Raw genomic sequence first — 14,742 nt, forward strand, 5'->3', positions numbered from 1 at the left:
GTGATCTAAGAAAGTTTCTATCCCATCAATCCTTATTAGTACTTTATTTGAATGGGATTGTTGAAGCATGGATGAGATTAAACCAAAGAAGGAAGAACAGTACTACTGATCCTCGCTTATGTGTAAATGATAATCATGAATGATCTTGCTAGATATGAATATTTGATGATGAAAAGTAAAAAATAGTGCCATATGCATATAGTTTCATGTAACATTTTATAGTTTAGTTTATCTTCTTTTTTTATCTATAATGTGTAGTGATGTGTTTCAACATTCAAGTATCATGAAAGAATCATTATTCAAAAATAAAATGGCTTGTTTCCATATAGTCATATACTTCCTTTCAGGCTTCTAACTATTCATTTTGGATGGAAATTTTACATAGGTATCATTCAGGGGAACCTATATATATGATTAAAATTTAATACAAAACAGATCAGTCCAATTAACAAATTAATTCTCTATTACAGATGCCAAAAAGCATGAGAAGTTGAGAATATCTCCTCTTTTATTGGAAAAAAAAAATATGTAGCAAAGCAGGCTTTGGTTCTAGTTTCCAAGTAAAGACGAGGGTGGAGGAGAGGGAGGGACCAACAAATTGAACAACTTCTGACATTCATATATAATAGTGGGCCAATGAATATACATAAAAGTAAGTATTTTTCTCTTTAAGTTGGAGGACTATCGCAACCTTCCAAGTTTTAGTTCCACACAATAGTATGTGTTATAAAGAAAGAAATACTTAAAATATCACCTTTCAATTTAATTATTGTTCTAGGAATTTGCGGAGGACATGAGATCTTTGTATCCATAAAAAATCACTGTATTATGCAGTCTTTACATTTTTTTTTTAACTTCAAACTCAAATGAAATGATCTAACAACCCCATCTCGATCAGTACATTTTAAGTTTTGATTAATATATCCCCATACACCTCTCCAAATTTTGGAGAATATCTTATAAAAATATATCCCACTGTTTTTCCTCCAAAATAAAATAGTAAGTAGCTCACATCTCTAGAGGCATCACAACCCACTACTATTGCATCCAAGAGAACAATCAATAGCTAATCAATAGCTCATTGGATCTTATTAATTATATCCTACCTAGAAAATACATTGTTTTTACTGACATGGTCATATGCTTCTTAAAGTTAGTAAACAATAGACATAATAGAGGGGGTCGGACAAAGAATAGTTATTTAAGTAGTATGTCATATGTTTCTGTTGCATAAAGCTGTAAAATTATAAGAGTAATGATATATGAATATCAACATAACTAGTGTGTATACACTTAGTTAACACTTTTTATTTCTTTTATCTTTCTGTTTTTATCACATCATATTAACTATCATATTTACTTTTTTCTTTCATTTGTCTCTATCTCTGTCTAAGTGTCTAGTAGCACATAAGTGTCCATGCATCATTTTTCAAATTATAATATGATAGAGAGTGAGAGAGGTTCTTTAAAACTTGGTGGTGTGCAAAAAGTGAATGAAAAGGAGAGTACCATCAAAGAATAATATTGGAAGCAGCTAGCACTATTTGGTAATTCAGTGATGGCTTTCACACTAGACAGGTGTGAAGATAGCATGGTGTTCACTATGGAATCTCACAAGTCAGTGCCTGCTCCCTTTCTGACAAAGACATACCAACTTGTTGATGACCCTCGCACTGACCACATTGTGTCTTGGGGTGATGATGAAACTACATTTGTTGTGAGGAGGCCCCCAGAATTTGCTAGAGATCTTCTTCCCAACTATTTCAAGCACAACAACTTCTCAAGCTTTGTTAGGCAGCTAAATACCTATGTGAGAATCCATCTCTTCTATATATATAACTTTTTTGGTTCTGATCTATCCTTCATTATTGCTTTTGTGATACACTTCTTGACAAAGTTAGCCTAATCATATTACCAATTCAGAAGATTATTGTTTTTGTGCTACACTTCTTGACAAAGTTAGCCTAATCAAATTACTAATTCAGAAGAGTTAGGAAATGGAATCTTTTGTAGTATAAAATTAAAACTTCAAAAGTATTTTCCTTAACTATTTGAACTATAAGACTAACTTATGATTACCTAGCTAGCTACACAAGCTTCATGATTAACTCATGTTTGTAAAACAGCATACACACATATATATACCTTTCCTTTTCTTTTCTTTTTCAGGGTTTCAAGAAGGTAGCTGCTGATAGATGGGAGTTTGCAAATGAATACTTCAGAAAAGGAGCTAAGCACCTTTTATGTGAAATCCACAGGAGGAAAACCCCTCACCACTATCAACAACACTACCACATGCATGACCAACCACCACATCTTCTTCAGCCAGAGGAAAATATGTGCTGGATTGATACTCCCCCATTACCATCTCCTAAACCAGGCACTGACATCTTAACAGCACTTTCTGAGGACAACCAAAGACTGAGGAGAAAGAACTTGATGCTCTTATCAGAACTCACTCACATGAAGAACCTATACAATGACATCATATATTTCATCCAAAACCATGTAAGTCCTGCTTCCTATGATGAACAAAGAAGCAGAAGTGCTATTCTGAAGCTGCTGGAATTGGATTCATCACCAAATGTTATTAGACCAGCCAAGAGCCGGATTACGGAGAAGTCTTTGGGAACTTCTAGTGACGAGCCTAATAGTTCTGTGAAGCTCTTTGGTGTTCCTCTTTGTGGCAAAAAGAGATTGCACCCAGGTAACCTTGATCAACGAGAATAGTACTTCATAGTCAGAAGAACTTTACATGATGATTATCAGCTTCTTGTATTGGGCAAGGTCTGATTCATGATTTTGTTGACATTTGAAGAGAAGCATTGTATAGAAGAGGCTTGTGTTCAGATCAACTAGATTGTTGTTTCTTTAGAATTTTCTAGTAGATATGTTTCGGAAATCAAAAATAAAAATAGCTTGTTAATTAATTACTTTTTTATCATTTTTTTTAACTTCTCCCTATTTTCTTCTTTCTTTCTAATATGATAAGTTTAATTGATTAATCCCGACAAATAAGAAAAATATCATCATATAATTTCTTTTACTATAATAACAACCACCAACATGTTAAGGTTGCTGTCCTTTTATGTAACACATTACATATTATTTACCGGGGAACCAATTCCAACACTTCCAGGAAGAAAGGATCCAAAGTAGTGACTACAAAATGACAACTATTCCTGCCAATACTTCTCAAATGCTGATTTTATAGTACGCTAGCTCCTCTGATAGAAAAGACATTTGAGCCTAGGAAATGATTAAAAATGGAAGACAATATTTTTTCAACTTTGATTTTCAAGTGTATTTTTTGAGACATGTATATATGACGGAAAAAAAGTGGAAGATAAAAATAATTATATGAAGTAATACATTATTTTTATAATATCTTCTCACAGCATCTTTTGTATATAAGAAAAGAAATAAAAAAACGAAAAAAAAGGAATGTAAGAAAAAAAATTAAAGATGATTTGTAAAAAAAACTGTTGTATAGAAGAATAATATATTGAGTAAATAATGTATGTATTGATAGTGTAAAATATTTTATAATATATAATAGATTTATTGTTTTTTATAATAATTAATAAATTAAAATTTATATTAATGATAATTTCTAATTAATTGGCTGTGTAAAATTATACAATAAAACCGTGTATAAAAAATTAAACTCTTTCATGTAAAAAAAAATTAATCTCTAACTCTAACATATTTAACGTACTATATATAATGTTATTTTACATTTTTTTTATGTTCAAATAAAAAAATTGGTGTCCATTTGTATCTTGGAATCTTAATGGGTGCAATTCTTCTTTCAACCGTTGTAAACAGTGTATGGTTTGTCAAGTCGCAAAGTTAGTCTTTTGCAACACAAAATCACATATATATAGTTGAGACTTCACCAATACAAACTATACACACTTTTTAGCTTTTTAACAGGCTATAAGAGAAAGATGGGGAACAATTTATCTGTGATGATTCGAATTTAATACTTCAACAAATAAAAGTTTTTGCACAGATATGATGAACATCCGCAGTAGCTCACATGGTTAAATTCTAATGTTGAATTTCCGGCTGTGGAATTTTTTTTTTAACAAGGTAGGTCAGTTGTGGGTGTCAAAAACACCAATTTACGACTTCTGAATTCTTATTTTTTCCTTATTTCGCTGGAGAATATATATATATATATAAAAGCCTTTTGAATTCATTAAAAAAAAAACAAACAAGAACATTGTGTGACTGACAAGTTAGAACCCAAAAATGAAATTAAATAAACTAACTTGAAAATAAAATGCGTTAACTCATTCAATTCTTTAAAATTCATCAGAAATTTTTTACAATCATCTCCAGCTTCAAAAGGAAAATTACTATAATGCAAATTTAGTCTGCTTATCACTATTTTTTTCTTTAGAAAAAATATTTTTGATGACTAATTTATGGTGGCTTGTGTAAAATTAAAAAATTTTTTACTGTAAAAATATTAGAAGTTACGAAATCATAAAGGGGCCTTATTAAATATGAAGTAGAACCTAAATAAATTTTGTATTTTTAAGTCAATTTTAATTAATAATAAAGAATGTGTTAAAAAGTGTATTATTAACATTTTCTAATACACATTGGTTTCTCATTGTATATTTGTAATAATGTTTTTTCATCGTACAAAAGAATTCACTTTTGATATAAAAAAAAAAAAAAACAATTCACTTTCTTTTAATCCTATCAATTTCTCGTTTCTTAAGCCCAGTGATATTTGTTTACAATTTCTCATAATTATGTTTGTTTAAATTTAGCAAACATTTTTCCTGAAAATATTTTCATAAAACAGATCCAAAACTAAAAATAACATTAATATTTTCAGTTTTTTTTAAAAGAAGTGAAAATATGACACTTTAAAGTAATTTCTTTTTTATCTTTATTTTTTAAATCTTAAAAATTTTAAAATAAAAATTATTTTCAAAAATAAATACTCAAATCAAGCATCACCTTACATTTTTAAAGTCTTTGTGTCCTGGCACCAGAAATAATGAAACTTCATTATTCAACTTCACTTCCTTCTCTTTCTAAAAAAAACCCTTCACTTCTCTTGCTTATTGCTGAGGGCCTCTTCTTCATACACCTCCATCAATTTCAGTTTACACCCTCTTTTACTATGAAAGGGTTAATTCAAAATGAAGGTTTTATATTCCCAATTATCTAATCTAGAATTTACAAGGTATGTAGGCTGAGATTGTTGGGGTGCGAGAAGAAGTGGCCAATGCTAAGCCATTGCTAAAGAATCAAACTTTTTTTTTTTTCACAGATCAAGAACCTAACTCTTATTAATAGTCTTGTAGATATTACTCCTGCAATTGCTTCCTACGCTCCATTTCTGCCTTCCAAAATGTAAAATTACTTTCCAGAATGCACTTCCTTTTTGTCTTCCAAAATGACCAATCCGGAAGGTCAAAAAAATATTCCGAAAAGAGTGCAGAGCCACTAGGTAAGTGCAGGAAGCAACAACTCCAAACTCCACGTACAAGCCCAATCCCATTCAAGCCCAAAATCCTGCATTACTGGATTTTATTTGGCAGAAAGATTGGGCCTAAGAGGCCTGGATATACAGGGCTCAATTGGATACTCATTTTAAAAATCACACGAACAATTTATATTTATATATAAAAAATTCACAGGGACCAACTAAAAGTGCGAATAAAAATCATCTAGAAATGTAAGTTGACTGTTTTAGCATCTGGCACAAATACAGTTCACATTCATAGATAGGGAAAGTGATCATTTTGTATGGACAAATGTGTGGGGTAGGTGAGTTCAAAGGTGGTGGGGGCTTGATGGATGTGATGTTCAAACTTTAGGGGACAAACACCAAAAGATTGTATCCCTTAGTGGAATATCAAAGCAATTAACCAAAGAGGATATGCTTAAATCATACATATGCATACTTTCTATTTCACTCATGATCAACATGAAGAAATGAAAATTTTGTTTATATCATTTGCTCCATGACCCAAAATGAAAAATGATACAATAAAAAGAAGGAAAAAAAAAAACACTCACACAAAAGCGACTTCTCTAAAAGAGGATGTGTCAGCTTACGGTTAGTGACATTGTGAATTATCAATTTGGCCTTTTGTCTAAACATGCATATGCATTTAGATAAGATTTCTGGGTTTCTCTTGCAAATGTCATGACACGCAAAGGACAACATTATATATCAACCCAATTGCTTGGTTGATGAAAATTCTAACTTACAAGTTCTAACCCAGCATTATTACTTGTACCATCACAACCCACTCAATGCCACGAAAATTGTGAAACATTATATGCCTATCCCAAGGGAACCACTTTTGTACTACAATTCATTCCCTATTGTGCTAAGTGATCGCAGCCCATTTCAAGGGCAATTTTTTAACAATGCGTTCCTTGAGCAACGTTGCCCACTTCATAGATCAAGGAAAATGTTTCTTTTCAAACATGTCAAACTTGTAGGACTACTACTTTTTGTGCTAACAAGGTGAGCTTGCTTTAGCCTTATCCACCATTGAAATTCAATTCGACAGAAAAAGACTTCACTCTCTTGATCCAACCCCAATTGTTGACCTGACCACACTCAAAGGACAGTGATAGTAACACAGCAACAGCAGACCAACATCAACATATAGATACAAGCAGGCCCAAGAGAGAGTGTAAGAAACCAGCTTACTTGCGGGATTTCGTTTAGACGCCTTGCGGCCCCGTAGCTTTCGTCCCTGACCTTCGAAGGATTGCGGAACCTTCCAGAATCCGTTATAGGATGCTGTTAGTTAGAAAGGGGAATTCTGTTAGAATTCAGTTAGCTTCAAGGACTATAAATGTAAATAAGAAGTTGTGAAATGATAATAAGAACACTTATCTCTTAGATTTACTTCTTTTACATTCCTCTTGTAGTTTAGGACCGTATCAACTGGTCCGACCTGCCTCCCGTCCTCCGCCATGCCGGAGCACCACACACGCCAGGTTACCACCGATAAATTGGAAGAAGCGGTGAAAACCCTCTCCCAGGACAACTCAGCTCTGAACAACAAAATCGATACCATTCACGCGTCCCTCACCGCCAAGATTGACGCACTTTTCGATCGTTTCGCCACCATCGCCGTTAATTCCCCTCAGCCCCCACCGCCAACACCAGTACATTCTTCCTCTTCTTCCCATCGCCATCACATGAAATTGGAAGTGCCACGCTTCGACGGCCACGATCCCCTCGGGTGGATCTTCAAAATATCTCAATTTTTTGACTACCAGGGCATTCCAGAGAACGAACGGCTCACCGTCGCATCCTTCTACATGGAAGGACCCGCGTTATCCTGGTATCAGTGGATGTGTCGCAACGGGTTCTTCCCGTCCTGGCCAACGATGCTACAGGCCCTGGAATCACGTTTCGCCCCTTCCTTCTACGACGATCCTCAGGGTGCATTGTTTAAACTCCAGCAAACCGGCACCGTCAGTGAATACTTAACGGAATTCGAGCGCTTGGCAAATCGCACCATGGGATTACCCCCTTCGTGCCTGCTAAGCTGCTTCGTTTCCGGCTTGATTCCGGAACTCCGCCGGGAGGTCCAAGCACTGCGGCCGTTATCTCTTCCCCATGCCACGGAACTCGCGCGTCTACAAGAGGATAAGCTCTTAGACCGCCGCCGTGGCCAACGCTCGTCCTCCACAACCCTTCCACCCAAAACAGGGCATCCTCAACCCTCAAATTCCACCAGAGTACCAATCAAGCGTCTTACCTCTGAGGAACTCGCGGTCCGCCGCGAACAAGGGCTTTGCTATCACTGTGAGGAGAAGTGGTCCCACGGCCACCGCTGCAGACCTCGTCTCCACCTCTTCATTGCGGACGATGACCTCGAGCCTCCGGCAGATTTCAACACGGGCGATACCCCGAATCCCATCACTGCCGACCTCGAGATTACCCCACAAATCAGTTTGAACGCTATGGAGGGCACTCCCGCCCCCCAAACGTTCCGACTCCTCGGCCAGCTGCGCCGTCATCAAGTGATCATCTTGATAGATGGTGGCTCGACTCATAACTTCATTCAATCCAGGCTTGCACGTTTCCTTGCCTTATCGACCGTCCCAACAGCCACCCTTAGGGTTATGGTAGGCAACGGGAACACTCTAGAATGCAACACTCAGTCCCTTCAGGTACCCATTTCGATCCAGGACCACACCTTCACATTAGATTTATTTCACTTACCCTTATGTGGCGCAGACTTGGTCTTGGGCGTCCAGTGACTTAAGCAACTAGGCCCAATTACCACTGATTACCAGCACCTTACCATGACTTTTTCTCATCTGGGCCGCAACATTACCCTCCATGCTGATGCACCCCCATCTTTATCCCCTGCGTCAGCCCACCAACTAAAACGACTAGCCCAGACTCAGAGCATCTCCGCTCTCTACCACATTTCCGCATTACCAATAGACACCCCTTCCTCCACATGCACCGCCAAGCTCCCTGTCCCTGAGCCCTTACCTCCTCAAATAGTATCCATCCTTGAACGCTTTCCAGCAATTTTCGCAGAACCCTCAACCTTACCACCCTCCCGTAATATTCAACATCACATACACCTACTCCCTCACACCGTGCCCATCAACGTACGCCCTTATCGTTATCCCCATTTTCAGAAATCGGAAATCGAAAGACAAATTTCAGCAATGCTTACCACAGGGATAATCCAACCCAGCCATAGCCCCTTTTCTTCACCCATCCTGCTCGTGAAGAAGAAGGATGGCACATGGCGATGCTGCGTTGACTACCGGGCTCTTAACGCGGTGACCGTCAAAGATAGATTCCCTATGCCAACTATAGATGAACTACTGGATGATCTGGGCCGTGCTTCGTGGTTCTCAAAGTTGGATTTACGTCAAGGCTTTCATCAGATACGAATGGCCGAGGAAGATGCGCACAAAACGGCATTCCGAACACACCAGGGCCATTACGAGTTCCTCGTGATGCCCTTCGGCTTGTGTAACGCGCCTTCCACATTCCAAGCCGCCATGAACGATGCCCTTCAACCTTTTCTCCGCCGTTTCGTCGCCGTGTTCTTCGACGATATTTTAGTGTATAGCCCCGATCTATCGTCCCATGTGTCCCATTTGGAAGCTGTTCTATCAGCCCTTGCAGATCGTGAATTTCTATTGAAGCAATCCAAGTGTTCCTTTGCACAGCGTGAGCTTAATTACCTGGGCCACATAATTTCCTCTCAGGGTGTGGCCCCAGATCCCGACAAGATCGCAGCAATGCTCGAATGGCCTCTGCCCACGTGTTCCACCTCTCTCCGCGGATTCTTGGGTTTGACGGGATTCTACCGTAAATTCGTCAAGGGCTACGCCGCAATTGCAGCCCCCCTCAACTCTCTTCTTCGCAAGGACAAATTCGCATGGTCCCCTGACGCGCACCAAGCTTTCCGGCAACTGCAACAAGCTATGACCGAAACTCCGGTGCTGGCCAATCCCAATTTCTTCATACCCTTTACGCTTGAGACGGACGCCTCTGGCACAGCCATGGGTGCGGTCCTTCTGCAAGAAGGTCACCCAATCGCATACTACAGCAAAGCCCTCTGCCCCAGGCTACAACGAGCCTCCGCCTACGTCCGGGAGCTCCACGCCATTACCTCCGCGGTGCGTAAATGGCGTCACTACCTGTTGGGGAATTCGTTCATAATCCTAACGAACCACAAGAGTTTGAAAGATCTCATGTCTCAAACAATCCAAACACCGGAGCAGCAGACGTACCTATGTAAACTTCTGGGCTTTGATTACACCATCAAATACAAACCAGGCGCAGCCAATGTCGTCGCCGACGCACTCTCACGCATCAGTCCTGCAGAGGCCACGTGCCTTACTCTAACTGCTCCCCATTTCCTCTTTTTACAAAACCTGCGTCAAGCTCTGTTACTGGACCCCCAATACGTGGCCCTCCTCCAAGATATTCGTGATCACCCTACGAATCATCCCGACATTACCACTCATCAAGACCTCCTTTTCCGACACGGCCGCGTTTGGATCCCATTCGCAACCCCATTCACTCGGGTTCTATTAGAGGAGTTCCATTCGTCGCCCCTCGGGGGTCATACCGGAGTCACGAAGACCCTTCATCGGCTCCGCCAGAATTTCGATTGGCCCCACCTTAAGGATGACGTCCGTCGGTATGTGGCCCAATGCGCCACGTGTCAACAGACGAAGTATGACACGAAGAAGAGTGCAGGGCTTCTTCAACCTCTTCCCATCCCTTCTCAGGTCTGGGAAGACTTATCGCTGGACTTCGTGACCGGGCTTCCGTTATCCCAGGGGTACACCGTGATCTTGGTCGTTGTTGACCGATTTTCGAAAGCGGCCCATTTCGGCGCTCTTCCCACCCATCACACCGCTTACAAGGTGGCGGTTTTATTCCTGGACATGGTATGTCGGCACCACGGATTCCCACGCAGTTTAGTGTCGGATAGAGATCCTATCTTCATCAGCAACTTCTGGCGCGAGCTTTTCCGGTTGAGCGGCACCAAGCTCCGGATGAGCACCGCCTACCACCCGCAGACGGACGGGCAAACGGAGGTGCTCAATCGTACCCTCGAGCAATACCTTCGTGCCTACGTTCATGATCAGCCATCACGATGGTACCGCTTCCTCTCACTTGCCGAATGGTCTTATAACACGACTCTGCATTCCAGCACCGGGATGACTCCGTTCGAGGTAGTCTATGGCAAACCACCGCCTACGGTGGCCCACTATCTCCAAGGTCACTCCTCGAATGATGCTGTTGACTCGCTACTCACCACGCGCGTGCAACTCCACGCCCAATTGACCCGCCGTCTCCAACGGGCACAGGAACTCATGAAGACCACCGCCGATAGACACCGCCGCGATTTATCCTTCGAGGTGGGTGACTGGGTATACGTCCGCCTCCGACCATACCGGCAGACGTCGATAGCCCCCAAATACTCCAAATTAGCCAAACGGTTTTATGGTCCCTTTCAGATTTCGGCGCGCATTGGCCCAGTAGCCTATAAACTCGCGTTACCGGCATCCTCGCGCATCCACCCGGTCTTCCACGTGTCCCTCTTGAAGCTCCACCAAGGCCCCTCCCCAGCCTCACCAGGGACGCTCCCTGAGCTCTCCACCGACAACCATCCCATTGTTAATCCTTTCGCAATTCTAGATTGGAAATTGGACTCTTCGGTCACACCGCCGGTGAAGCGTGTGCTGGTCCAGTGGGATGATCTCCCTCCAGAGGAGACATCTTGGGAATCTTGGGATGAGTTAAAAGTTCTTCACAACCTTGCGGACAAGGTCGTTTTCGACGAAGGGGGTGTTGATAGTAACACAGCAACAGCAGACCAACATCAACATATAGATACAAGTAGGCCCAAGAGAGAGTGTAAGAAACCAGCTTACTTGCGGGATTTCGTTTAGACGCCTTGCGGCCCCGTAGCTTTCGTCCCTGACCTTCGAAGGATTGCGGAACCTTCCAGAATCCGTTATAGGATGCTGTTAGTTAGAAAGGGAAATTCTGTTAGAATTTAGTTAACTTCAAGGACTATAAATGTAAATAAGAAGTTGTGAAATGATAATAAGAACACTTTTCTCTTAGATTTACTTCTTTTACATTCCTCTTGTAGTTTAGGACCGTATCAGACAGAAACTACTAAACTACATTCATTGCTTTTAAGTTTTATCACAAACAAAAATGAAGGAATAACAATAAAGTCACCAGCGTTTAAGTGTTTGACATTTGTGGAATCCCTTAAATTAATAATGCTTGGTCACGGCACTACTTCTTGACTCTAATATTGCGTGAGTACAATTATGTACCAATCCCTCCCATTTGATTTTCCATTGTTACAAAATCTAGTCCAAACTGAAAATGCTGAGCACTACTATCATCAGCACAAAGTAATTACTATTGTTGGTCCAACCAAGTCAAAGAAAAAGGCCATGCATAAAAAAAAACTGTGACCTTTTTTAGTTAAAGAATTAAGAGCACTTGTTAGGAAGAATCATAGATTTTTGCCATCAAATAGCTTAAGGATTAGGATATTAATGAAGAAATTATCTAATATCTATTATACCAATCATTTATGCAAAAATGGCAATGCCTTTTTAATGTTATAGTCTGGTCTTTAATTGGCTTTACAATTTTCCAATCATCAAAAGTCCTTTGTGTATTTATGTACAAATAAAAAATATTACTCTATTTTTAAGTTTGTTACTCTTGATATCATAATGTGATTAGCAAGATATGGCAAATAAAAGTGCATGTGTTATCCGAAGTTTTGTTTTATTAGTGGTTAGGCTTTAATTAAAATACCAAAATAAATAAGTGTGATGATTAGCTAGTCATATTTTTAAGTAAAAAAATAATAATTATACTCTTTTATATAAAAAATAAATAAATAATTTATCAAGATCAATTAAATTAGTTAAGTTAATTAGTTATTATTAACAATAAAATAAATTAAATTTTATTCTAGAAATACTCATAGAATTAAATTGTTGGAGTAATGATTATATTTAAAGATATTACATTACATATATGCAATAGATAATTTCTCTCACACTCCAAATAATTGTGACTTATATGATCAATAGGCCAATAAATACATCCACTTGCCTGAAAAATGAGTAGGTGTTAACAAATTCACAATAAAGTAAGAATAGATTTTAATTAAAAAAATTAATAATTAATACACTTGAAAATGAATAAATGTTTAATATAATTAGCACAAAAAAAATTCATGGGTTTCTTAAAAAAACCACAGCGACCAAGGAGGGAGTAGTAAAAATGACTATTAAAAAAAGTTTCTTAAACAATCACAATAATATTAAACAAAAAGTTTCACAACAATTTATATATATGAAAACAGCTTCGTTAATACAATATGTAAAATTTTCTTTTCATTAGAAAAAGTAAGCCATATTAAAAACCAACTTAAATGATGGGCAATATAATCATTTTAAGGTTCCATTTCAGTGGGTTAATTGAGCTGTTCGAGTGTCAAGATTAAACAAGTAAAAAGAAAGGAAAAAGGAAAAGAAAGTTATAATAAAAAGAATTCGATCAATATCTAAAGATCTGTGGAATGTGTATCAACTGTCAATTGCTAGAAGCTACTACATTTGCGAGGTAGTGGAGGATCTAGAAATCATCGAATTTTCAAAGCTAAAAGAATTATAATTTAGAAATTCAAAAGAAAAATTAAATAAAATAAGCATAATCCTGAATTATCTCCACCATGAACCCAAAATAAAGTAGTGAGTGATTCTTAAAATCATAGCTATGCCTATGCCTAGTCTAGCTAGCTAAGGCCTAAGTGCTTAATAATCATACCTTGTTTAATAAATCAAAGGGAAGTTGTGCATTTTTTTACAATGATAACGATATATTGTTGCTCTAGCTATATAACAACCATATCATTCGAGAGGGAAAATGACAGTACGTCTCATATCTCCCGTATCAGAAATCAATGACATGATCAGAATATTATACATCCTTATTAATTATTTGGGCGTATTTAATTATTTACAAGATATCAGTGCAATATCTACACTGTTCTTCTATAATTCTTAAATTTTCCTCGTGCTTTTGAGAATCATAGTGGCCTATACATACTTCTGAGTGATGATACTATATAATTGAACTCAGGAAGATGCTGGAAATAAAATGAACATTTACTATTATTTTTTTAAGAAAAAAAGTTTAATGGCTTTCATTTAAACTATTAAAATTTGCTTGGTGGCAAGACAACCCTTAAGCACTATGAGTAGTTGTGAACTTGTGATTAAGTAAATTAAATTGTGATTGAAAAAAGTAAAAATGCCTAAAAACAAAATTATTTTTATTGAAATTCGTCAATATATATTTGTCAATCTATATAATATTATTATAATGATGTAAGATCTGAATGCATTCATATGTAAGAAATTATCTATTGAAGAGAAGGATTTATGTTTGATTTTTTTTATACAAAATTTATTTTAGTTATATAAGGTAAGTGTGATAAGTCTTTTATCTAATGGGTAAAAGACATGTGTGATCTGGGACTAAGATAAAAAAATGAATTTCTATCTAAACTTGAAATGTACTCTCATATAATTAAAAAAAAATCTCATTTAATTCTTTAATCAGTGACTTAAGAATACTCACTAGCAATTTTTTTTAATAGGCTGACGCGATGAAGTTTAGCATATGTTAAAAGCACTCAAAAGTGTGGTTTATTTTATAATTTTTAATAAATATTTTAAAAAACGTTATCTAGATGATTCCATAAACTAACAACTTGCTAAAACGAATTAAAGTGATACTGAAAATACTATTCGATATATAACTATATCGAATAGTGACTTGATGTCTCTTATGATTTTACATATTTCGAATAGGCTTAAATTAAACTTGGAACGAGTAGTAGTTTATTTGATTAACATTATTGAATGATAGTATTTGACGGTGTCACATTCTTCAACAGGCCAAGTTGTATAGGTGTAATTTATAAAGATGGGTGTCGTTTTCAGCCTAAAGCCGAAGAAGTAGCAGATAGGTTGCATTGCATCATGTTGATATGTTATTAGACATCTAACAAAAAGGGGGGAAAATATAAATTTAATAAGATTTATAATATGAGAAGAGGTGAAAATTGAAGAAAAATAAAAAAATATTCATAGAATATTTAAAATAAAAGATAATTCATACGTATGTATTATTGACATTATGCATATTGC

General features: G+C 37.5%; 1 protein-coding gene across 1 annotated transcript; it reads left to right on the plus strand.

Annotated features, from left to right (window-relative positions):
• The first annotated feature begins 1,440 nt into the window (after window positions 1-1,440).
• LOC100776060 (heat stress transcription factor B-4b) lies at window positions 1,441-2,930 on the plus strand. Its single transcript, XM_003545119.5, has 2 exons — window positions 1,441-1,810; window positions 2,170-2,930. Exons 1-2 carry the CDS (start codon window positions 1,559-1,561, stop codon window positions 2,728-2,730), a joined length of 813 nt encoding a protein of 270 aa, XP_003545167.1. The 5' UTR covers window positions 1,441-1,558; the 3' UTR covers window positions 2,731-2,930.
• Window positions 2,931-14,742: the final 11,812 nt, after the last annotated feature.

Source organism: Glycine max, chromosome 14 (genome assembly GCF_000004515.6).
Source record: "Glycine max cultivar Williams 82 chromosome 14, Glycine_max_v4.0, whole genome shotgun sequence".
In the NCBI taxonomy this organism is placed as follows: Eukaryota; Viridiplantae; Streptophyta; class Magnoliopsida; order Fabales; family Fabaceae; genus Glycine; species Glycine max.

Coding starts and splice junctions, on each gene's coding strand:
- LOC100776060 (XM_003545119.5), top strand. CDS start 1,559: ATGGCTTTCACACTAGACAGGTGTGAAGATAGCATGGTGTTCACTATG. Junction 1,811..2,169: donor TTAGGCAGCTAAATACCTAT/GTGAGAATCCAT, acceptor TTTCTTTTTCAG/GGTTTCAAGAAGGTAGCTGC.